Source organism: Lonchura striata, chromosome 5, assembly GCF_050655825.1.
Source record: "Lonchura striata isolate lonStrDom1 chromosome 5, ASM5065582v1, whole genome shotgun sequence".
In the NCBI taxonomy this organism is placed as follows: Eukaryota; Metazoa; Chordata; class Aves; order Passeriformes; family Estrildidae; genus Lonchura; species Lonchura striata.
The window spans coordinates 64,072,628-64,096,413 of record NC_140707.1 but is presented as its reverse complement, the minus strand read 5'-3'; the positions used below and the strand labels follow the sequence as shown (position 1 = coordinate 64,096,413).

The window sequence follows — 23,786 nt, the reverse complement described above, 5'->3', positions numbered from 1 at the left end:
TGCTTGGCAGCATTTCGTGCTAGTGGTCACTTGTGTCCTCACACAAGCAGCAGGACTGCATGTTTTGGGATGCAGCCCTCAGCTGCTACCCACTGTCAGAATCAGATCATGTCACTCTCCTCTCCTGGGGGTACCAGGATGTTTGCAGGGGCAGAGCACCCCTCCCTGCAGCCCCCTCCTGCTCCCTGGAAATGCCTTGGGCTCAGGTGGTCCTGCTGCTTGGGCATGACACTCCAGAACCTGTTTCTGGGGAGACCTTTGCGTGTGGTATAAGATGCAGCTTTAAAAGCAGACTGGAACTGTATTTTGTTTTTCCTCACAAGGAACAGAGCATTGTCCCTGTACCAGTATTTATGAGAAATTACACCAAGCAGTGGGTCAGCAGAAGAGGCAGATGGCCGGTGTATCTTTTCCAAATACTTTTATATAAATCAGTGTCAAAACCAGCAATGACATGTTTTTGTGGTTGGTGTATGATCTCCATCAGCCTGGATTTTCCTGGGGTATCTGTACAACATTTTTCTCTTTTAAGATAATTTCTACAGCCATTGACATGGCCACATGGAGATTATTTTCATACTACTTAGTTCAAGAGTGAAGCCTCCACCAAGAGCAACTTCCCTGGAGAGACATAATCTTCTACAGGAGTTAAGTGCTCACCTGACTTGCCTTTCAGCTCAGTTTATTCACTTCCAGTTAAAGCCAGCCCTGAGCAGGGACCATCAAAACCAAGATAAGATTACCTAAAAGGGGTTTGGAATAAATGCATCAAAAAGATACAGAGAAACAATGAAATACATTTATAAACCCAAGAGCTATTTGAGGCTGAATTGGTATGGGGGCATGTATTAAAAAGACTCAGAAAACTAGCAAGTGAGGGAAAACAATTTTAAAGGTACTAAGAAACATCTACCAGCAAGGCAGGAAACACTTTGTTGTTTGCCAGCACTTTTAGTCCCATGACACTTTCAAACACAAACCTCCACCATTAAAATTTATTAATCCTCCCTTCTGACTTCTGTGTGGGTCATTTAGAATTGCTTAATACTGAGCTTAGAGGAAAAACCTAATAAGCCAAGCACTAATCTTTGAACTTGGCATAATTCTCTCCTTGCTCTTTCTCAGCGTGTTCTGTCTTGTCCTGCCACCCCGCTGAGAAAGCCCCAGAGTGCTGGCACAGGTGGCCAGTCCAGACTCACACTGGCACCCAGGGCACGGTGGCCATGGCCAAGGGGCTGCAGTTTCCAAACAAACTGCAGTGAGAGAGACTTTGGGACTTGGAAATGAACCTCTCAAAAAGAACTTGTGATGAGAGACTATTGATGAGACACAGGAAGACTGGGATCTTTGGAAAGTAACACATGGAAATTACATATGTATATATTTGTTTAAAATAATTACACTATACTCTGCATGAAGCATGAGGCTAAAACATGTTTTAGATTCAGATGAAAGCTTGACAGCATTTTCTCTCCTTTCCAAAGTAGAAAAGCCTCCTGACACAGCCCCAGGTGCTGACCCAAGTGAAGGAAATCCCAAAGTCTGTCTTGGAAAACAAAACAAGATTGCTCCTTCAGCTAATGCCAGGCTTAGTGCTAACATTAATTTTGTACAGTGCTTCTGTAATATTGCATTTAGCAAAGCATCATTCAGGCTTTTAACCAGCCCTTGGAGAGTGTCTTAGCCCCATCTCACAGCAGGAAGGAAGCTGCTTTGCTGAGGCTGGGGACAGGGTGACAAAGGTGGCTTTTGGACATGATCCTCTGCTGTGCTGCTCACCCTCTTCAGAGGTGAATGTTAACCTGGTCACTCTCCTTCTTCTCCAGAAAGAACATAAAGAAAAGATAAAAAATCCTGGTTTGAGATACAGAATCTTCCTTTAGCTGAGTGTCTCTCTCATGTACAAACTCACCCACAGTGCTAGGCAAGGATTTCAACCAAGTATTTTTGTCCCAACTAGCTGGATTTTATTTATGCCCCTTTTGGTCTGTTCCTTCCTCAAGATTAAAATAAAAACAACAACAAAAGTAAAAATAAAGTACAAAGGTCTCGAGAGAGATCAACCTTTCCTCTCCCTGCTGCCTTTCCCGCAGAAATAGAAAATTCCTGCAGAATTTCTCTTGGGAATGGAAAAGACTGTAAAAAGCACTCTATGAAAGGTGAAAAGCCTTGTGGTCCACTCACAGCTGGACACCTTGGTCCCTCCCACAGCTCACCTCGCACCAGCAATGAGGAGAGCATCAAAGGGGGCCCCATCCTGCTCAGGACAGATCCCCGTGCCAGCCCAGGTGCTGGGAGCGAGATTGCCCCGCTAGAGATGTGGCTGAGCCCGTGTCTGCAGCCCCCACCTCGTTGTTTCAGGCACTGAGCTTTATCCTCCAGGCTGTGCCCATTTTGGGGGTGGGACCCCTTTTGTGCCCCGTGCCTCGGGGTGCTGGCGGGGGCAGGATGGGGCTTTGCTGCCCCAGGAGGGCTCAGAGGGCTTGGGGGGCAGCGGGAGAGGCTGCAGAGAGCAAGGGAGGAGCCCCACGAAGGGAAGGGGGTAAAAGCAGGGAAAAGCTGGGGAGAAACCTGTCGGGGTGAGAGCGGGGTCAGAAAGCCAAGGGCAGGCGGTGCTCCCATGGCAGCAGGAGCGATGCCCGCCCGCTCGGCTGCATCCTCCGCTCATTTTTAAAGGCAGCTCCCGTGTTGGCAGAGGAGCGTTCGGCAGCCCCTTCCCGGGAGGAGCAGGGCGGTGCCGGGCACGGGAGAGGAGCATTATCTGATCGGGGCGGCGAGGCAGCCCCATACATGGCAGCGCCGGCACGGCCCGGCCGGGCGGCTCCCGGGTCTGCGCTCGGTCAAAGTCACAGCGGGGTCCAGGAGCAGAGCTGGTGTCTTGCGACTTCCCCTCTACACTGAGCAGGCCAAGCATCCTCTAAATAAAAAGCCTGCCTTGGCCTCTGCGTAGGAAACAGCCGCATTTGAGCAGCTGGGTCGAGCAAGAGACTTCCAAATGAGGGCATCCCGGCCCCGCCAGCCTCGCTGCGGAGCGCTCCCCGCGCTGGCAGCGGGCGCTGCCTGCTCCTATTAAAGGAGATTGTTTAATCTCCAGCTGGGCTCACGCAGGCTGGAAGCTGCAGCCCAGGAGAAATCCTTGGCAAGTGTCATTAGGACGTCAGGTCTGTTTTGGGATGCCGAGTGGGCCGGGTGCTGCTGCTACAGCCAAGGGTGCTGAGCCCCCTTCCCACTGCAGCATCCCCCGGCCTGCCCTGGGACAGACCCACACTGGTGTGGGATCGTGAGACCTGCAGCTCTGAGGGATGCTCTGTGAGACTGGAGATCACTCTGAAGGCGACAAGACCTCCTGTCAAGAGAGGGGGACATGACCTCCTGAGGTCTGTCAGGACAAGCTCCACCATGGGGGTGGCAGGTCGGGTGAGCACCCACCAGACACAGCACTCAGTGCACCAGGAGCCCCAGCACCAGGCTGGATTTGGGCTGGGCTCAGGGACACTGGGCTGGGCAGGTGAAGGCTGCCTGCACCATGGGCCATGAACAAACAGTGCCAGCAGGAAGGGCACACTCCTCCACTGACCAGGGTTTCCTGACCTCCAGTTTCACTGCTTTCAGCCCAGGCTGATCCCACAGCAGCAGGCTGTGGACAGGATTCCACTTGCCTTTGAAGCTCTATTTCGAGACATTCACCTGCAGGCCACACACCTGAGGCCACCATGAGTTACTGCAATTTGTGACTAACCTGTTTTAAACCACAAATGGTCCCTACTGTCACCTCAGAGTCCACCAAGCTGAGTGGGGCCAAACCTGACACCATGTGTCCTGCAAAGCATTAGGGTTTCTGCTGATGTTTTCACCTCACTGAGGTGTAGCTTGGCTCAGAGGCTCACAAAAGCCATAGCTGATGCTGTCCCGGAGCACTGAAAGGGGCAAAGAGCTCCCTTGCTTTTTCCTGCTCACACACCAAGGCATCAAACCTTGCCTTTGGTTCAGGCACAGCCAGATCTGGCCACCAGCTCACTGAGCCACTTCCATCCCTCCTGCCTCTTCCTCCTGCCAGCTCCCCAAAGGCAGGGAGGGGTGCAGGCTCATCACAGGAGCAGATGACTTTTTCCACAGAAACAGATGCCTGCTTCAGCCAACACATTGTCTTTGTGTTGAGCTCGATCCCACCTATTCTGATTGTCACTGTTGTTATTATTTCCATAATATTTTTCCTCCAGACTTCTGGCTCCAGGAACATATTACTTCAGCCCTGCCCACTCCCAGGGCTGTGAGGCTTCAAAAGATGTCTGAAAGACCTGTCCTTCCTGGTGACAAGTGATCCTTCCTTTGTATTCTCCCGGGACAATGTCTGCAGCATGTCACAGGTAGGGAGGAGCTGCCCAGGAGAGCAGGACCATGGCTGTGGCCATGGCAGGAGGGTCAGAGTTCTGGCAGCCAGCTCAGGAACAGCTCAGGATGGGGCAGGAGGGGAAGGGGTGATGCTCCTGGCTAGCACCAAACCAGAGGTGGCTTCTTTTCTTCTTTGCCAAAGGAGAAAGGTGCCTGTGCTCGAGATTTTTATGGATCACTGCAGGCTGAAATTCACAAAACAGCTTGCTGCTTCCTTCAGCAGTGGAAGTGAGGCAGTCACAGTCATCCATCCAGGGAGACTTCAGCATGGACCCCCAGCTCCCTCCCTGGGATGTGCACAGGATGCTCCAGGTCCAGCTGACACAGGCAGCCACGCTTCAGCCACAGCCAGGGCTGTCCATGACATGCACAGTCCTTTTCAGCAGCTTCAAACAGACACCAGCTCTGTACAGTGAAGATCTGAGGCACTTTCTGGCTCCCCAGAGACATCACTGGCTGACCCTTGGAGCTGACTGAATATTTATGATCTCCAGGAAGGAGAGCAGCAGCTTGAACACAGACAAGTAACCACAGGGCTGTGGTATTGTGCTTCCTCCTAGTTCTTTGCTGAGTCTTATGACTATAAAACAAACATGAAGATCCTTCTTGCATACTGTGAATCCCTTCTCCAGGAGAGAAAATTTCAGGAAGGTTCTCACAGCCCTGTGAAAATGTAGCACCTCACTTTGCCGAGAAGAAAATCTGGGACCTTCTCAAACTACTCCACTTACATTTACCAACAGAGTGCTTTTGTTGTCTTACACGTCAGCAGGGCGGCTAGAGATCTAACTTGAGCCTTGGGAAATTCTGACTCCTACTCTTCCTGCCTTGTAAGTGACACTTGTACAAGCTGCACCACTCCCTCTGTGTGTGAGAGCAGGACCTTCCCTTCCTCTTTCACACTAGCACCAGCCTTGGCCATGGGGAAGGGCAGCAGAAAAGCATCCAGCCAGCCAAAGGAGAAGTTGGTTTAGCAGCTAGACAAGAAACCAGGGCTCAGAAGTGTCCTGGCCCCAACCCAGTGTATATTCAGACCAGAAGAGAGAAATGAAAGCAGCTGAGACAGGAAGAGACTTTTTGCTGTCATCAGGCAGAGTTTTGTCCTTCACCCACCAGCTCGCCCCTGTCTGGGGCAGCTACCACCCCTTCCAGCCAGAGCTCTGTCACAGACAGCAGCAGAGCAGGGTGCTCTTCTGTGGAAAGCCACACCTAGAGAGGGATGTGCCTGTGGGGCTGTTGCTTCTTGTGGTGCTCCCCAGGACTGCCAGGCTGGACCCTTGCTGCAGGAAGGGGTGTCCACTGTGATCACACACTGGTAGTGGGTCCCTGTCACAAGCACTGGGAGGAGGAGCAAGTGGCTGTCCTAAAAACTGACCCAATCCTCCAGCAATGCCTGGGAGAAGTGTGCCAAGGGAAGGAGCTGCTGCTACTCACTTTTCAAATCCATAGATCTATTCCACCTGCTTGAAAATAGAAGCCAAGATTAGATCACCTCAACCTTTCCTTCTCTAGATTTGCCTCCATTTCTGCTGTCTCCTCCATCAGGACATGGCCTATTTAGGGACCCCCATCACCTGCAAAGACAGATTTTAGTACCTTTCCCTGAATCTCAGCACACTCTAGGATTTTCCACATGGCAGCTGGTGAGTGGGATTGCTGGCAGCCCTTTTTGTCTCAGTGGCATCAAGGCTGAGCAGGGCTGTGTTCTAGCTCCTACTGGGTTTAACACCTCCTTTCCTTTGCTGTCTGCCCCAGAAACACGAGGGAAGGAGGCTCTGTGCCCTTCAGGCTCAACAGCAAGTTGTACAGCACCCCACAAGCACCAGCAGCTATGGGCTGAAGAACTGGTCTGGGAGCCCAGGTTTGCTAGAGACTGCAGACTCCTTGCACATACACTGACTTCTAAATGAGCACAAGCAGCTCATTGGATCCTCCCAAGCTGCACAAATTTGGTCTATGAGCTGAGGAATCTGCTCACAGAGTCACAGAATTATTTGGGTTGGAAGGGACCTTAAAGACCATCTGGTTCCACCTCCCCTGCCACGGGCAGGGACACCTCCCATTAGACCAGGTTGCTCAAAGTCTCATCCAACCTGGCCTTTAACTGTTCCAGAGACACAGCATCCACACTGGAGATGGCAACCTTCTCCATGGGCAGCCTGTTTTTATGCCTCTTGCACCAGAAGCCAGGCTAGGGGGTGCTCTGCAGCCAGGTGGGTGTTCAGTCCCCTTTGAGAAGAGACTGAGGCTTAGTTCTCAGCTTGAATGTCATGACAGCCTTGGTTAGTCACCATCAGGATTGGGGGTGCCTCCTCTTCTGCATTGCACTTCCACACCTACAGCCTGGCTGTGAGGCATCCAGAAAATCCTCCAGCACAGCCAGTGTAACAGGTGCAATCAGCATAACCACAAATTTCAATGCAGCACCAGGCTGATCCAGAGCTTTACTTCCAGGCTTTTGGTTTTTCCTTTAGCAGCATGTCTATCTTTGGTTCAGTCCCAATTTAGGATTTGTTTTCATCCCCTGCCTTCCCTGAACTCTGCTGCTAGATCAATGAAACTCAGCTTTGCAATGAAATGTGGAATGCTACTGCTCCCAAGAAAAAAAATCTGGGAAAAGGCATCATCTGAGTGACAAAAAAAGGCAAGGATGAAGCATTCTTTATTCTTATATGTTGTTGGAGGACAGAAGGGGAGGGTAAGGTAGAGGTAATAGTAAGTTAATGAGAAAGGCTGGATGCTTGTTAAACAAACAGCATGTGTTTGTCCCTATAAACCTTGGCTCTCATCCCTCTGCTTTATTTTTATCCTTGATGAATGCTTTTGTCACTGCCTTTACTTCTACTGCTTTGCAAAGGTGGTTCCACAATTCCCCACTTCTTAGCCAGACGTAAGACCAATTTTTCCTGACTGTTTTGCATCATGCAATACCCACCCTGGCAGACCCAGCTCATAATGTCAGCAGTAGATAGAAAATTGGAGAAGCATCATTGATATTTTTAACTACCCAAGTTATTTGGTGCACAAACCAGAGCTCAGCTCTCCTTTGCACCCAGCAGAATTCTCCCCTGTTCCATCAGGATTCACCCCAAGTGCAGCTCTGACCTAAAAACTGACCTTTAAAATGAGATGCCTCTTGGCCAGCAGTTCTGGTTCCTGCTGTGAGCTGTCACAGTTTTTGGGCTGATTTCCCAGAGAGACAAGCCTCATCTAACAACACACTGTGTGTGAGAGCTTGGGCTTGTGTATGCTCAGTCTGTGCCCCCTGGAGCTGTGGCACCTGCAAGTGGGCAAGGCTGGGGGGGCTGGAGAGAAACCTCCCTGCCTGTGCCCTGAGCAGAGCTCAGAGCAGCCATGAGCCCCTCCATGCAGCTCCTGTGGGCTGCAGCTTCACTCCAAGAGCTGGAGTTGTTCCACCAGACTGTGAGACAATGTGGGAAACAGTGCACTGAGCCCCAGACTCAAATCCACACCAGCGAGGGGCCCTTTGAAGTGGTGCTCACTGAGCTCCTCTTCTGTCACTGGTAAGCTCCCATCACGTCTCCCTTTTCACCTTGCAGTATTCATTTCCATGACTAAGTGGAGCTAAAGGGCAACCAGGAAGAAAAATGGATGTGGTTTCCCACAGCAACGTGGCCAGGACAAGATTTTCCTCCTGCTTGTGGCAGCCTTGCAGTGAGAGCAGGCTGCTCCCTGACAGCCCCAACAGCAGGAGAGCCCTGCCCTGTCTGTGAGCACCCAGAGGCCTCCCAGCCCCTCACTGGGGTGTTCTGGGGATGAGCTCCTTGCCCATCTCTGCCCCCATGCATTAGAGAATCCACCCTATAAAGAGCGTTCAGTGAGGTGGTCGATTCCCTGGTGAGAGGCCTGGAAAACACCCAGGAACTGAAGGCATCCAGAACTGATGACTCTCTTTCCCCCTATCCTAGGGGCTGCTCTAAATTCTAGATTCATTGCAGCCTTGCCTTTATTTGAGCTAAGCCATCCTGCAGGTCTGGATTCACTTCAGCAGCTGAACACTGAGGAGATCCCGTTGCTCTTGCCATGCACCATGGACCAGCACGGAGATGCTGCAGGGACCCCAGAGCAGTTGTACTCTTTGTCCAGCTGGAAAAGCAGCCACAGATCTGGTCTGTAGAGACTCGTGGAGCTCTGACACCACAGGAGACCTTAAAAAGGGACTGTCCCTTGAAGCAAGGGCTGAGCCAAGGCTTGTCTCTAGAGATAAGAAGTAAGCAACAAGTTTTGAAAGCCAAGGATAAAGAGGTTCATCAAGGGGTCAGTTAGATAAAATATACTAAAATATATTTGACCTAACAAAGTTACTCTGGTGGCTGCCCCCAGATCAGTGATGAGGAACAGAACTTCCCAACAGCAGAACTCTGCTTTTGCTGCTCCTGCTGCAGGCACACACAGCAGGGTGAACCCTGTGCACGCCTCTCACCACAACCAACACTCCAGAAATTGCCTTGGGAGGCTCAGAAAAGGGCTCAGCAGCAGCCCATGGCTCTGGGACTGCAGGAAGGAGGGGATGAGACACAGGATTCCTTCACAGAACAAGCACCACGTAGCCTGGAATAAACAGCTCCCACCAGCCAAGTCCAAACACCCCAGTGATAAATATTAGTACCAGTCACTATTAATCCCACAACAGCAAAATTTGGATTGCAAGTGAAAGATGGAGCAAAATATGCAATTTGAACAAAGCTCCTGAGCAAATAAGGAAGTTTCACTTCTTGCCTACTTGAAGCACATGTGACATGATTTGTTTGAAGAATAAAATAGACTGCAGGCATGGAAAATGCCAGGCATAAAGCTTTAGAGAGTTACAAATACTGTGGAATATAAATGGCAAGCAATCCCAGATTATTTTAGAAAAGGCTGGCTGCAATTTACAGCCTTGATTAGACTGATTACTGAAGGATGAACAGCAAAATAACTTCAGTAATTAAATTTCCAAAGAGGAAACCAAAGGTTCTTACTCGTAAAATGAGCAGCAAATGAATTTAAATATTCAATATGACTTTTGCCCTTCTCAACAGAAGAACATGCTACCTGACATAGTCATTTTCTAGGAAAGGAGACTGAACAAAGCTTAATGAATAAATGAAAAGGGCTTTGTGGCCATATAGGTTTTCCATGAGAAAGGTAAAGCCCATTGGAATTACACTTCAGCTCAGAAAGCAATACAACTTAATGGAAAAGTAAACGTATCATTAGGGTGTATTTCAAGTTGAAAAAATAGTTTCCAACAATATCTTGTGGTCAGTTTCCCTCCATAATTAAGTGGAAGTTGTACGAGTAGATGGTAACACCGATAACCGATGTGAAATCGCAGTGAGGGAGTGATCCATGGAGTTCTGTTCTAAAAAAAACTCCAAGAGAATCCCGACCAGAGCCGTTTCTGCGTTTGGGAGACATCCTGTGGCTGCTGCAGACACTGCACCGGCCCTCTACAGCTCGCCTTGCCGAGCAGAAGGGATCGAGCATCCATCCATCCATCCATCCATCCATCCATCCATCCATCCATCCATCCATCCATCCATCCATCCATCCATCCCTCCCTCCCTTGCCAAGCACCCCAGATATTTCAGCTGGCACCCCCTGCCACCAGCCCCTGCCCCTCTGGGTGCCACAGACACAGGACCATGGCAACAACGCCTCCAAGCTCCTATCAGTGTTTCTCCCATCCATGTGGAAACACGTGTGAAAAGCATTTCATGCCTTTTTACTGCGTGAGCCAGGGGAGGAAATTATTCCACGCTCAGAAACTTTGCTGTTTGTTGCTGTTTGCGGTGCTTGTGCCAAGGTCTTGGCAAGAAGCACCTCCAAGCAAACAGGATTTTACCTCGAGACAGGCAAATGATTGAAAACCATGTGATTGAAATGCCAGTAGAATTTTACTTTCTGATTTTGCATCCACATATGTTTTAACAGAATTATTTTCGTGGTGAGGTGCTTTGTTATCTGATTTTATTCACCTAATACATTCAATGTGATCAGCAACTACAAGGAAACACAAACTGTACAAATATTGTGGTTTTATGCTCTGAATTTTTTAAGGATGTTAAACGGTAACATAAGTGTATAAATGGAATGAGAACTGCAACATATCTGTGCCTTGAAACTCCATGCTGTGGTTCCCACAGCAACCATAACCATGGCCACTTCTCATGGATTTTACATCGAGTCTGACGCTGTTCCAAGTGCTCAACACACATAAGCAAAAACCAAGCAAAAGCATTTGTTTTCCCTGCAATAAACATCTTACCTGCAAAGTCACAACCACTGAAGGTGTTAATGGCACTCCTAGGTGAAGGTGAACTCCCAACAGCTGACGATTTAATGCCCTGAGTGTGGCTTCTGTGCAGAGATATTTGCAGGATTCATAGTGTTGGCATTGACACCCTCCTGTTTTCTGTTATTGCTGGAACAAGAGCCTTGTACCAAAGGTTAAAGCATTCTTAGAAGGCTAAAAGAGAGCAGTTAAGGGTCTTTCAAATTCTTTTATTTCAAATACCAAACTGTTTCAACTTCTGAAGCACTGAGTGGTCAAGAGACCGTTCCTCCATGGTTTTAGTCATTTTATCCAGCCCCTTTGCTGGTAGCAGTACCTGGCAGTGCACTAAAAAGAGACTGGCAGAAACAAGAACATGAAAATCATAAAGTTATCTGAATTTACTGGTTTGCCTTTTTCTGCTCTTAAGTTTGCCAAAAGTAAGGAGCACACACAGAGACAGCAATTCCTGCATCCCCTTGTTCTTGGTTTTCTTCAAGCATTTACTGCTGTTGCAATGCAGGACTCTGATTGGTCTTGGGTATGAAAAAGTTCAACTCCTAACAGATTATTCATTTCTCTAGTTTGAGTGTTATTCAAAACTCATGTCCCTTCCTGCTGGATAACAGTTTATTCTCTGAAGTGATGGAATAATTGTCAGTGGTGAAATCAATGAAATAATTCATGGCTACTGGAAGGGAAAATCTCCAGTTAAAGGTGGAATTTTCAAAACTCCACTTCATCAGAATGTCAAATCTGGGGTTTACTTGGCAGCACGAGTGCCCTGTAGTAACATGAGCCTGTCTTTACTGGAAAGCTCCAGGGCTTTTCTATGAAAACTTACAGAAATGAGATAGTATGGACAGTTACAAGCCTACATATTTAAAATTAAATGCTAATCCACAGTGGTACCAGCTTTCCAAAACAGTATTTATTCCTAAACATCTGCAGTGTAAATCAGAAACCAAAATGCTACATTAAGTATGACCCCCCACACCCCCACCCCAGATGGCAGAAATACCATCAACTACTGAAATTCTCTAAATATTTAACACTTTAGGTTACTAAGAAAAGATGTAGTCCTGGATAGCACAGCGAGAAACACCCAACCAGCCCCCCCTGAAATACAGAGAGTGACACTGGCTCAAGGGGCCTCTGCCCACACCCGGGGGGTGCCTGAGCCCTTGGGGACAGTGACCACTGTGACCCAGCAGGCTCCAGCCCAGGGCCCGGGCACTCACTGCTGCTCCAGGCCTGCACAGGCAGAACAGCTCCCCGGGCTGGCTGCAGGCCTAATTAAATTGCAATCCACAACATGGTCTGTGACACAGCAGCTGTGGGAAATACTGATTAAAAGCATCTACACATTATCCCAACGGGCCCATGTATAGCTGAGGTTTTAACTGAATTGAAGAGAGCTCTTATTTAAATTCCAGATATGCCGCAGTCTTTCCATATGACTGGGAGGACTACTGAACCCTGCACTTCACTTCTGCAACATAAACGTGTGGATATTAATTCTGTATTTTTATAAATAATCTGATTTATCTTGACTTCTGTAATAAAAAATAGGATACAGTATCTTCCTATATTTGATCTTGAAGCCTCAGTGTAATGCAAGAGAAAAAGCGAAACCTTGCCCAAATCTGTACCAGAAATCTTTTAAACCCACAAAGATTGTACCAGATGCTGTAACTTGAACAGAAGCAGTATGCAAAACACTTAGCCCAGCAGGACTAGCTGTTCTTCCAGCCTACCTCTCTGTACTTCTTCTCAATATGGTCAAGGACCTCAGGTCTTGTAAAGGTCAAATAAACTGAAGTTTTCAGAAATCCTAAGTACAGGGAAGGTTTAAATAAGAAAAAGTGTATCTGAATTTTTTCCTGCTCAGTGTTCATTATTTTATGCATGCATCTTTAAATCCTTTTATTTACTAAAGTGAAACCTGGCAAACTCTTAATACATTTTTCCCTGCCAGATCCAGCAATCAAAAGACGTTGTCAGTGCTGGCTGACACAGGTTTCAGTGATGCAAACCTTCAGTCAGGAGCCCATTGCCATCAACCCCTGACACAGCACTTGGACCACACGTTCCAGGACAGTCATGCTGTGAAATAAAAATGCTTCTTGTTTGCTGTTCACGTGTCTCAAAACACTGAGATCTGCTGCTGCCTCCTCACCACACACTGACCTCTGATTATTTTTAAAACTTGCCCCTTAATGTGAGAAAAAAATAGGTGTGGTTCTGCAGAGTCCCATCAGCAGTGGTGCCTGCAAGCCTACAGAGATTCCTAAGAAATAAGAACAGGTAAAAAGCCTTTGTTGTGGCAGCAGTTCATCTTTGGTTTCGAGAGCTGAAAAAAACAATTTTCCTTCCCAGGCAGCTCCCAGAGGCTTCAACACCAATCGTGCAGGGTGCTAAATATTCTCACAACACTGTAATTTTACAAGGCATTTGGGAAGGAAGCTGTTAAAAATAATTTTCTGATTATAAGAAGTGATTTTTTTTAATACCTCAAATAAAGAGTTATTGAAAGAACCTTTTGAGAACACTTTAAGAAAAATACCAAAGTACAAACTTTAAATATCCAAAGTATGATACTGGTGCACTTTTTAGAAACACTTACATACTTAACAGGTGAAGTAGGAAGAGAGTATTTCAGAAAACATTTAATATGAAACCTTTTGGAACTTCCATCGAATACAGATTTACATAATTTATCAGAACACTTTTTCAGTTCAGACAACAAAGTGCACTGCCAGGTGAAAAAAATACATTTGGAGGAGTGCTGAAAATGTAGGGAGTGAAAGGATAGGTGACCATTCACCTGAGAAAGTACAATGACTGCCCTGAAATGTCTTATTGCTATTACAAAATGGAGTTTTCATGGAAAAAAACCCATACTGAGCAGTACAGGCATGGGCAGAGCACTGAAAGCCAACTGAACTCTGGTAGCACCTGGAGTTCTCAAGCCATGGCATGATACAGAATATACAGAGAATAAAATGCAAATTCAGGAATATTTACTACATTTAACAACTATGATTACCCTTTAAACTAGCATAATCAATATCAATGCTTAGGGGGAAAGAGAGGGGAAGTCTGCTGCCTTCACAGACTACAGATCACAAGAGCTAACTTGCAAAATATTAAGGACTTTGCATTTTCACCTCGGGTCAAATCTGAACTGTATACTATGAGTAACTATTAGCTCACTGCAAATTTAAAATGCAAATTTAGGCTCCAGTTTAAAGCACATGTTAAGTACATGCGTAAGTGCTTCACTGAAATAGAACCACAAAACATTAATACAAAAAGTCAAGTAGATAACGCAGGGTATTATCTACACAAGTCCTCGATGAAATAAACTGAGTATCGGTAGGAAACAACACGTGAGGAAATCTCCTCATTCTAATTTGCAAAATCAAATCCGTTTCACCGCTGTGATGGTTAAAAAGTGGGGGCTGTCCCAGAGCAGCTGCACGTCCTACCGAAAGTTAGTTGGCCATCAGAGTTCATCGGGGCAGGTTCCACACTGCACAGGGACGGGGGACAGGGCTAATAGGGGACAGGGGACAGGGGATGGGGGACAGGGGATGGGGGACAGGGGACTCCCTCGGCAGCACGGCCAGACACGCGCTGGCACAGAGCCACCCAAAGCAGCACAGCCGGAGCCCAAGGGGAAGCGCGTTGAAGAGAGCTGCAAGGAAAAGCTCCAGCTGCTCCTGCCTATGGCTGCAGTTTAGCAAGCTGGACGTTTGGGCAGAGGGCATCAGCAGCCAGTCCAACTCCCACCTTTGGGTTCCAAAGCTGGGGGTGCCCGAAGGCGAGGGACAGCGCTGCCCCATGCCCAGCGAGGCCCCGAACCAGGACTGGCAGAGGATGGCCATGGTTTGAGAGTCCCTTTGTGCTTTGCATCAGCCTGACCTAGTCTAACGTGGCAAACCCGCTCCCAAAGAAAACCACTACTCAGCGATTAGCACCTCCTTTTACACTGCCTCGCTCCCTAGAGGAACAACAGAGAAATGTTCTTAGCTGCGATCAATACTCATAAGCCAAAAGGACAAGGATACAGTTTTAGTAGTTTAGCAGAAGCAGAAGAATGGAAGCATTTACCCAAATATTAATGCACAAATTAACTACATTATTAAACTCTGATTCAGACTTAAATAATAAATAGGTGGGCAAAATATAATGCAAGACTTACTCAGTAGAAGTGAATTTTTAATCATCTCATGAGATCTACTTAGAAAACAGGACTAATAATGTTCACAACCATAAATCCAAACCCTTCACACATTTTTTTCTTAACACAGCAGTGAACTGTAAACCTGCGTTTACTGGTTATCGCTTCAGTCATTTTAAATATTAACTCAAGTGTTTCCTCCTTGGCCATTTCAATTTTTAGCACCAAAATTAGCCCAAAAAGAGGTACTGGTACAGCTCGATGTTGTAAATGAATTGTTTACATATAATACTTTATATATTATACACACATACTGTACATTCACACATCCACACAAACAGGAGGCATATTTAAATGAATATATTCTGTGTTTCAATTTGTTGTCAAAGACTTAGGAGCAATGGAAATAAAGCAGAAGGGGTAATATTTTACATAGTAGGCAACTTTAATGCTGTAGTGCACTTATAAAAAAGTCCAACTCTCCCTCCCAGCTCAGCAGCTTTTTTTTTAATATCACTATTCAGAAGGATGCAGAAGTTATTGCCTAAATGTTATTCTATACATTTCCATCGGAATTCTCAAAAACACTTTAAATTGCTAACTAATTTACAACTTAACTATTTTTTCTTGTTACAGCTTTAACTCATTGGCAATTTTGGAAGCAATGTTTTTGAAAGCTATGGATGTTCCCGATATCCGCTTAAAGCGAACTCCATTCAGGGACAGTCTTGGCAGTTTACACACCTCCATCTCCCACTGTACAAGGTTTTCCGCGTGCCCATCTCCATGGACACAGAAAAGCAAGAAACGCTCTCTTTGTTCATAGTCACAGTTATTGGCATCCAGGACCTTTCGTATTTCCCTCATCATGTCATTGGGATCCATGGAGCTGGTGGTTTTCATGCTCCAGGTAAAACGCAGCGACCGAGGCTTGGCTTCCTTGTTCTCATCCTTCTGATCCCCAGCGACATTGCGGCTGAAAGACAGGAATTGCAGAGTGAGCAGGGCCAGCCGCCCTCCCCAGGGGCCACCTGGGCGAAGCCACCGCTCAGCACTCCCCAGCTGCTGCACACACACACAGTCAGGGGAAAGCTGTAGCTGCTGGGGCTGGAACAAAGGAATGGCACGAGGTGGGACACAACTGGCACTCACTGGATTCAGGAGCATGGGGGCAATGACCTTCTGGAGGCAGAACTACATGCAGCACCTACAACTTGATTTTAAGGCAGGTTCTGCTCAAAACTCTACTCTCGGGCCACGTGGGCAGTTGAAACACCAGCTCTGTGCTAGAAGTTTCTGGAACATTGAAGTAACAGCTCCCTGTGGCAGAAACAGTTCCATTTTCTGGAACATTGAAATAATGGCTCCCTCCAGGCCCTGGGAGGTGCCCACTTACACAGAATGGGGTGAGCCCATGCACAAAGGTGCTGAGTGTTCCTCTGCATCTCCTGGGCTGGAGTCTGAGCCCTGGGAGGGCCCCTGGAGCCCCAGAGCAGCTGCTGCAAGCAGAAGGAAGGACAGCAGGACCAGGGTCACCCACCTGCTGCCCAGGGCCAACCTGAGCCCCCAGACCTGGGCTGGCTCAGTTACACTCTGGCCTTCCTGCACTGGGGCGTGTTTGAGATGATCCCCAGGGACACACCAAGCTGCAAGCTCTGGGGCTGCCTCAGAGAGGAGATGTTTCCTCCTGAGTTGGTCAGGAATTCATTAAATGCCAACCACTGACTGAGGTAAAGTGATGAAATCTTCTGCAGCTCCAAGCTCTGCAGTTAAGTGCCTCGGAGGGGGATGTACATAAAGAGAGCTGGAAGTCACTACCAGACAACTCTTAAACATAGCTTGTATAAAGATAGTGAGAGGGTTCCATTATTGTCACATTTTTAAGAGATAAAGCACAAAGTATTGAACACAAAATTTGTGTTTCCCAAATCTGCAAGTATTTTTTTTTTAATAAAAAAGGTTTTCTTTTGGTATGGATATGTGAAGTTAAACAGGACAAAGGAAAAGAAATGTTCCAGAAATTTCTAGTTTGCAATCATTCCTCTACTTAAATTAAAATCAGTAGTCATGCAGCTGAAGAGTAAGGAACTACACTTGGACCTCCAGGGACAAAACACAGATTTGCTTAGTGAATATTTGAACACTGTCGGTCACCTCTTCAAATTTGATTAAATATATTGAATGTCATACTTAACTATTAGCTAACCTAACTGCTCCCCAACCATCCAGTTTAGGTCTCATGTTGAGCCTCCATATTAAGCCAAGCTGCTCTTTGAAATAGATGGCAATGGTTACAATACATTTTATTTCTACTACCATTAAGCAGGCAATTATGAAAAAGTTAAATAAAAAGTGATAGCAAGGCCACAACTAAATAAATATATTTCTCAAATATAACCTATTTCATAATTCTCCTATTAAAAGATTTCTTGTGACTGTGAGAGTCATAAGACTATGCAATGTGATTTGCCAGATGCTATAGAATTCATCACACAAATTAAAGAGTATTTTTTTTTAAGGTTTTAATTTAATAAGGCTGTAAAGGGCCAGGAAAAACCCCAAGTTTTATTCAGTGCTTATTTTATTTTTGGAAGCTTTTTCTACTTGAAAACAGTTTGATGATTTCTATTATTTTTTTGATATGCTGATTTTGTGAGAAGAGTATAACATGAAAAATATTTTACTGCCTGTGATTTTGGAGATGAGAAATATCTTATCATCTTTCAGTGGTTATTCCACACATTTGCAGCCTCACTAGAGACCACTTATCTACACATCTACACAACAACAGCAAATTACAATGACTAAAATGCAAAAAAAAAAAAAAGAAAAAACCACACAAGGGAAAAGGCAACAGGAAAGATGAAAATTTAAAACCAAGTCAGTCAGTGCTTTAATAGCTGTTTTGCAGACAGAAATGCTTCTTTGTTTAGTTCCAATGACTTACATGAAAAAAAAGCTGCTGCCTGAAGCCACTATGCCACATAATCAAGGGAAGAAAGGTTCAAACTCACCTAAGTAACGTTTTAAACAAAAATTTTACCCTCACCTTGAGCCCTCAAATCTCCCGTTCCTCTCATATTCAGTCGGGAGCCTCAATGAAAAGAATGCAGAAGCAAAAGGAAGTGGGAGAGAGAAGACAAATCTTACACTACAATATAAAATATCTGAGTAGCTGCTAAAAATTACTGCAGTCATACCACATGTGTGTTAAAATACAAAACAACAAAGATGTAAAGAACTTGGTAGGTTAGGACAAACTCATAGAAAGCAACATATTGTCAAACCAAATGGAAGTCTATAAACTACAGTTTTTAAACTGACCATAACTAATTTTAACAGTATATGTTTCTAGATTAAATCTGTAGAACTCATGGAATAAATCTGAAGTTCTAAAAGCAGAAAATGTGAAACTAAAGTTACAAAGCATATTGAAGAGACTGTATTATTTACTAAGTACCTCCTAAAAAGAAATAACTCCCAAATATTTTTAGCTAATGTTATTTATAAGTTTTATCTGGAATAAAGTACATATTTGAAAAAATCCCCATAGCTTTTTACAGACAGGTCTGATCACCTTGTGTATTTGCATGCTCATCAGATCTGCATGTTCAAACACCAAAATACCTTAATGCAAAAGAAGAAGATGCATATACATTTTAACAGAACTTTAAGAGGTAAATCCAAGATTTCTCAATCTGTGGTAACTCCATCCTTATAATCCCACACTGATGCATCTTCCCCACCCAAGAGCAAGTTTAAGCTTTCTGTCTTCTTGCAGTGCTTAAGGCTACATTGCTGGTCACTACCATCTACTGAAAGCCCAGGGTCAAGAAGAATTACGGGGAAAATTCTCTACCTTCCCATTGTTGAAGGAGGCTGGTTCAACATATGAGCATTAACTCTGCTCAGGGGGATGCTGCCTGTACACTGCTTTCATCCAGACTAAGGCAGTACATGGCTTCCCTGAGTAAAACAAACACAGCAGTTTGGGTGGCAGGTGTCTAGGGACAGGAATGTAAGACAGTAACCTTATTTTCAGATGCAGAGTGATATTTATATCAGGGTGTGTGGGGTGTTACAAGGTGTGATTTCCTCCTTTCCTTCCTTTTGAGAACTCTGGTGGGATCAGCCTTGCAAGGTGACTCTGGCAGTCTGTGTCACAGGGGACCAGGAGCTTTCCTGGAACTGTGAGGGGCAGGGTGGCAGCACTGGCTGCCTGGGCCACAGAACCAGCCCAAATTCAACTCAGGGGCTACTGCAAAGCAACACTGCACTTAACAGGGGGCAAAGTTGCTCAGCTGAGAGCTGCTGGTCATGGGCAGCATCCGAGGAGAACCTGCTCTCTGAGGTACCACACAGCTCACGGTACAACAGGGACAGTGTCACTGGCAAATGAAGAGCTGTAAGCAAAAGAGGATACAGAAAAAATGAGAAGACGACATTTAAAAGTCCCAGTGTAAAGTGGGCAGTTACTGAATCTATTTTCATGAGATCTTCTGCTACTAATCTATAGTGGATATAAGAGAAGGTGGAAAAAGATTTTTCATGCCTGTATATACCAAGAGCATGAAGTCACCCCCTATGAGAGCTCTACAGGACCAAAAAAGGGGTAGGCAGGAACCACCACATGTACCAACTGAACTAAACTGATCCTCCCCTTTCAGATGATTGCTTTACTGGGCAAAGCAACCAGCAAGTTAGAAAACACTCCTCAACTGAAATATTATGAGTACTTAAACTTCAAAGAGCCTTCTGTACTCCTAGGAAGCGGAGGATGGCAGCTTTAAGAGCTGCAAACATTTATGGATTTTTGTTGAGTTTTTGTGTTTTGTTTTGAAACTTGCCAAAGGCTGTAGAAAACGGGAGCACAACCAGTCTCCTCAACAATGAACAGCCTTACTGTTGCTGGAATCTGTCCAGAAAAGTCTGTAAGGAAAAATCTCTAGTGATTCGCTGACACACTTTTCAGTTTGAAATTAAACCAAAGTGTTCAGTTTGTAAACTACTGTACTCTAAATCTAAGAAAGGTCATTATTTAGAATAGACCTGCCACTTTGAAATAATAAACATTCTCATGGAAGCCTCTCAGAAACCACTCACTTTGCTCAGTTTTTCCATGCATCAATGTTCCATTCACTGAGCAGGAGGAGCTGCATGAAGTGACACAGAACCTCAGATGTGAGCCATCATGCCAAGCTTAGGAGAGCTGTGCCAGTCTCTCAAGGTGTTCCTTCCTTCATGACAGGCATGGGTATGGTCCAGCTCTACAGCCCAGCACTGCTGCTCTGGGAACAGGCACTTACTGAACTGCCAGGATTGTTTTGGTTGGGGTTTGTGAGTCAGATGCAGCCCTGAGGCCTCCTCACTTGCTAATAAAATACTCACTTCTGTGCTAGTTTATGCTGCTCTAAATTTTCTGCTTTTGCTTGTGTTTTACATTAACTGATTTTATGGACCAAGATGCTTCTTGGTCTTGGGAATGGAACAAATATATAGACAAGTTCTGTTCTCATTTGTCATGCCATGCCTATACATTATCTACCTTATGGTTTATGAACGGCTTTCACAAATCTGATTGTTTCCACACATCTGTCCCAGATTATGCTGTTTCCTGTTCTTTACATCTTTGTATGCTATTTTAAATATCCAAGTAATCACAAAGAAAACTCTCTAAAAAGATACTGAAAATCAACAAAAAGTGCAAGATGATAAAATAAGATCAATTTATGGAAATGGATAAATGATGCTGCAATAAAATCCAGAACATTGATTCATTTTTGCTGTCAGGAAAAAAAAAGAAGTTAAGACTTCCACAATATGCAGATTGGCAAACACAGTGCATAGTACAAGATATATATATATATATATATATATACACACATATATATACTCACACACACATATATATATCTGATACCTCTGTGTACTGGGCACAATATTAGAACTCAGCAGTTTAACAAGGAGTGACTGATCATCTACTTTCATTCAGCTCCCTAGAACTGATGTTGTGGCACTATGTATACATGCTACTGGGTTACTGTAGTTCTTTCAGAACTACAAAGATGGTGAGCTCAGGTAGGATTCACAGCAAATATAGCCAGGAGAAACTGCCAGTATTTTCAGTTTTTGTATCTACAGACAAATCAGGTATGGAGGGACACCACACATTCTTAAAACAGAATTTAAAAAGCACACTGCTTCTGTGCAGGTTGTGTAAGACTTTACAAATTTCTTATTTAAAAAGACACATTAATGGAAGCTGTAACAGATATTTCCACCATGGTCTAAGGCTCCTGGCCTCAAGTCAAAGGTAATTTTTTAAAAAATAAGCTAAAAATTACCTGAAATCTCAAATTTAAACAGTAACTTTCTAGTTTAAAACTGTACTCATATTAGCATTTTCCATCTTTCTTCTGAACAAATGTAGATGCATCCAGCTGTGGAGGGTTGCACAGATGACAGTCCTTTGTTTTAGAAGTGATCTACACCCCACAGCTCATGACGCATGCTAGGTTAAAGCCACTGCCCCTTGCTCAGTTCCAGCTGTATGTTGAGTTGCATGGTTTCTTTCCTTAACTAAGTTGTTGCATTTTTCTCAAGTCAGTTTTGACAATGCCAGCCAAGGCAACACCAGTTCCAAACATGGACACATTTAGAAGAGCACTGATTATCATCACCATGGCAGGGAATTTACTCAGTTAATCACGTAGGGCACCTTTAGCCTTTCACTGTACATAATAAATCCACATTTAGGCAGCAATTTACATATGTCAGAACTCCCTAATCCTTGAAATTGTCTAACTCCAAATTACAGTCACAAGCATAGCCTTGTATTCTGAAGGTTAAAACAGATGCCTGGTTTTTGGCCCCATCTCCCTGGTTTTGATCAGCAGTAGGAAACTGGAAGTACCACCCTTTCAGAAGTTCCCAGATGTGGTACAATTAAACAGGCTATTACAAAACTCTACTGGGAAATTCACCTGCACATTGCATAAGCAATTTCACGAATCATAGTGGATTAATGAGAAATACAGCAGCTTGATTCATTCCCAAATTGCAAAACTAAATTCAATCCTTTGGCTTGAAGTGTGAATCAGACTTCTGAGCTTTTCCCTTTTGTTGATAAATTTGCATAAATGTTGTACTTTTTGTTTATAACTGAAGAGCTCTATTTGCACTTCAGTTGCAATTCACTTCAACAAATGCACCCCATGTTAAAATAAATACACAGCTATTGAATCTTCATTCAATCTTTCACACAGAACTGTTCAACTCACAGCTGTGCTCAGCTGCAGGCAATGCTTCAAACCTTTTTTTCTCTTCAACATCATAAAACAGAGAGATAAATTCAACAACACTTACCTTTATTTGCTTGCAACCTTATGTTTTGTTTATACTTTCATCATTGTTATCAAACACCTCATTCTTCAAACATAAGCATGCTAAGTGTATTAGTACAGAGAACAGAATTACTTTGGCACTACCAACTCTATCAAAGAAAGAAGAATTCACAAGGCATGCTTAGCATCTTGTTATACAACACAGATGGTGCCACAGATTCTTAGGTATCATCATGAGTTAATGGATTTATTCTATGCTTTCCTCTGAAGAAAGAAAGTATTTAGTTCTCAGCAGGAAGTTTAGTTTTCAGAAAACCAAGGCTAGAAAAGCCAAATCTTTTGTTAATTGCAGGAGCCACTTTTTTTTTAAATATAAATAAATCCTACCTTTTGATAAACCTGAATGACATGTTTCTAAAAGAAATTAAGCCAAAATAATAATTAACAAAAAAATTTGTACAAAATAAATTGAAAAAGGCATTTAGAGTGAAACATGCAATAAAGATCTCATTTTAAATGCACAATTAAATTACACTTCAATATATTCTCAGATTAGGCAGACGATTTAGGGGCTGAAGAGTCAAACTCCTGGCATCCTGGGACTGTTACATTCAATTTTTTCTGGGAAATATGTAACCAGTATTTATCATGAATTAAAATATGTACTGGTGTCAAAACACTTTAAAACTCAAAATCTGCAAGGTCAGGTAAAAATATGTTTGTGTTTTCTTCATATATGTACCATAGAAAGCAAAAATCAATAACACTACCATAATTATATCTTGAGTATCTTCAGAGTTAGATTTCTTCCTTTCCTCATAACATTAAGTAAGCCATGTTGTGTCAAAACCTCCCTTAAATATTTAGCTATTTTAGTGGCAGAAGCTATAACAATTGCCTACACCAGAACATAAGTAGTTCATAACCAAAAGAATTCTTCCCCATGGAGAATGCTACAATAAATTAATGAGCAATAAGGTTTAAAACAATTATTTAACAGGAAGAAACATAAGCGTGTCCCTCAGTGGCACTATCCACCTCCTCAGTAGTTTGTACAGCACTGAATATAACAGAGCCCCAACTGCAAGAAATCCTCCAAGAGCAAACTAATCATCTGTAACTGTGCTATTGTGTTACAACTGCATGTTACTTAATCAAGTCCAGATGGAATTTAAACTACTGTCAAAAGTCGTGGGGAAAGACTTCTTCAAGAAAACCACACTGCACTGCAAAAGTTGAAACTTTGAGGTAATGATAGAAGTTTGAATGCTGCCTAAACAACTGAGTGAAATGCTTGCATGTTCACAGTTTGAGCGTCCACATTTGGAACGTCAAATGGAAAATTAAGTAAGGACATTACAAACAAAAGTACAGAAAGAAAGATGTGCCAAAAGGATGTGGCTGATTAAGACTTCACTTGACATAAAGCAGATGGCTTAACACTTAAAGAGTATTCAAATTAAATTTCTCTCTCTCAACATAAAAAGGAAGGGAAAAAACCCAAACCAAATTTCCTACAGCACAGTTTCCCAGAGAAGTGTTACCTGGCAGAGAAGTGAGCAAATGAAAACATTTATCAAAGGCTAGA

General features: G+C 44.4%; 1 protein-coding gene across 33 annotated transcripts in view; it reads right to left on the bottom strand.

Annotated features, from left to right (window-relative positions):
• Window positions 1–13,312: 13,312 nt before the first annotated feature.
• MARK3 (microtubule affinity regulating kinase 3) overlaps window positions 13,313–23,786 on the bottom strand; it is a 62,285-nt gene continuing 51,811 nt past the window's right edge. For 12 of the 33 annotated variants that reach the window (XM_085580798.1, XM_085580801.1, XM_085580804.1 and 9 more), the window contains 3 exons: window positions 22,586–22,612; window positions 17,905–17,949; window positions 13,313–15,831 (listed from right to left, as the gene is read on the bottom strand). In XM_085580798.1, the coding sequence (XP_085436924.1) occupies window positions 15,486–15,831; window positions 17,905–17,949; window positions 22,586–22,612 (418 nt within the window). In that variant the 3' untranslated portion in view covers window positions 13,313–15,485. The remainder of the gene's footprint in view (window positions 15,832–17,904; window positions 17,950–22,585; window positions 22,613–23,786) is intronic. The other 21 variants (XM_021528885.4, XM_085580820.1, XM_085580808.1 and 18 more) reach the window with 3 other exon arrangements.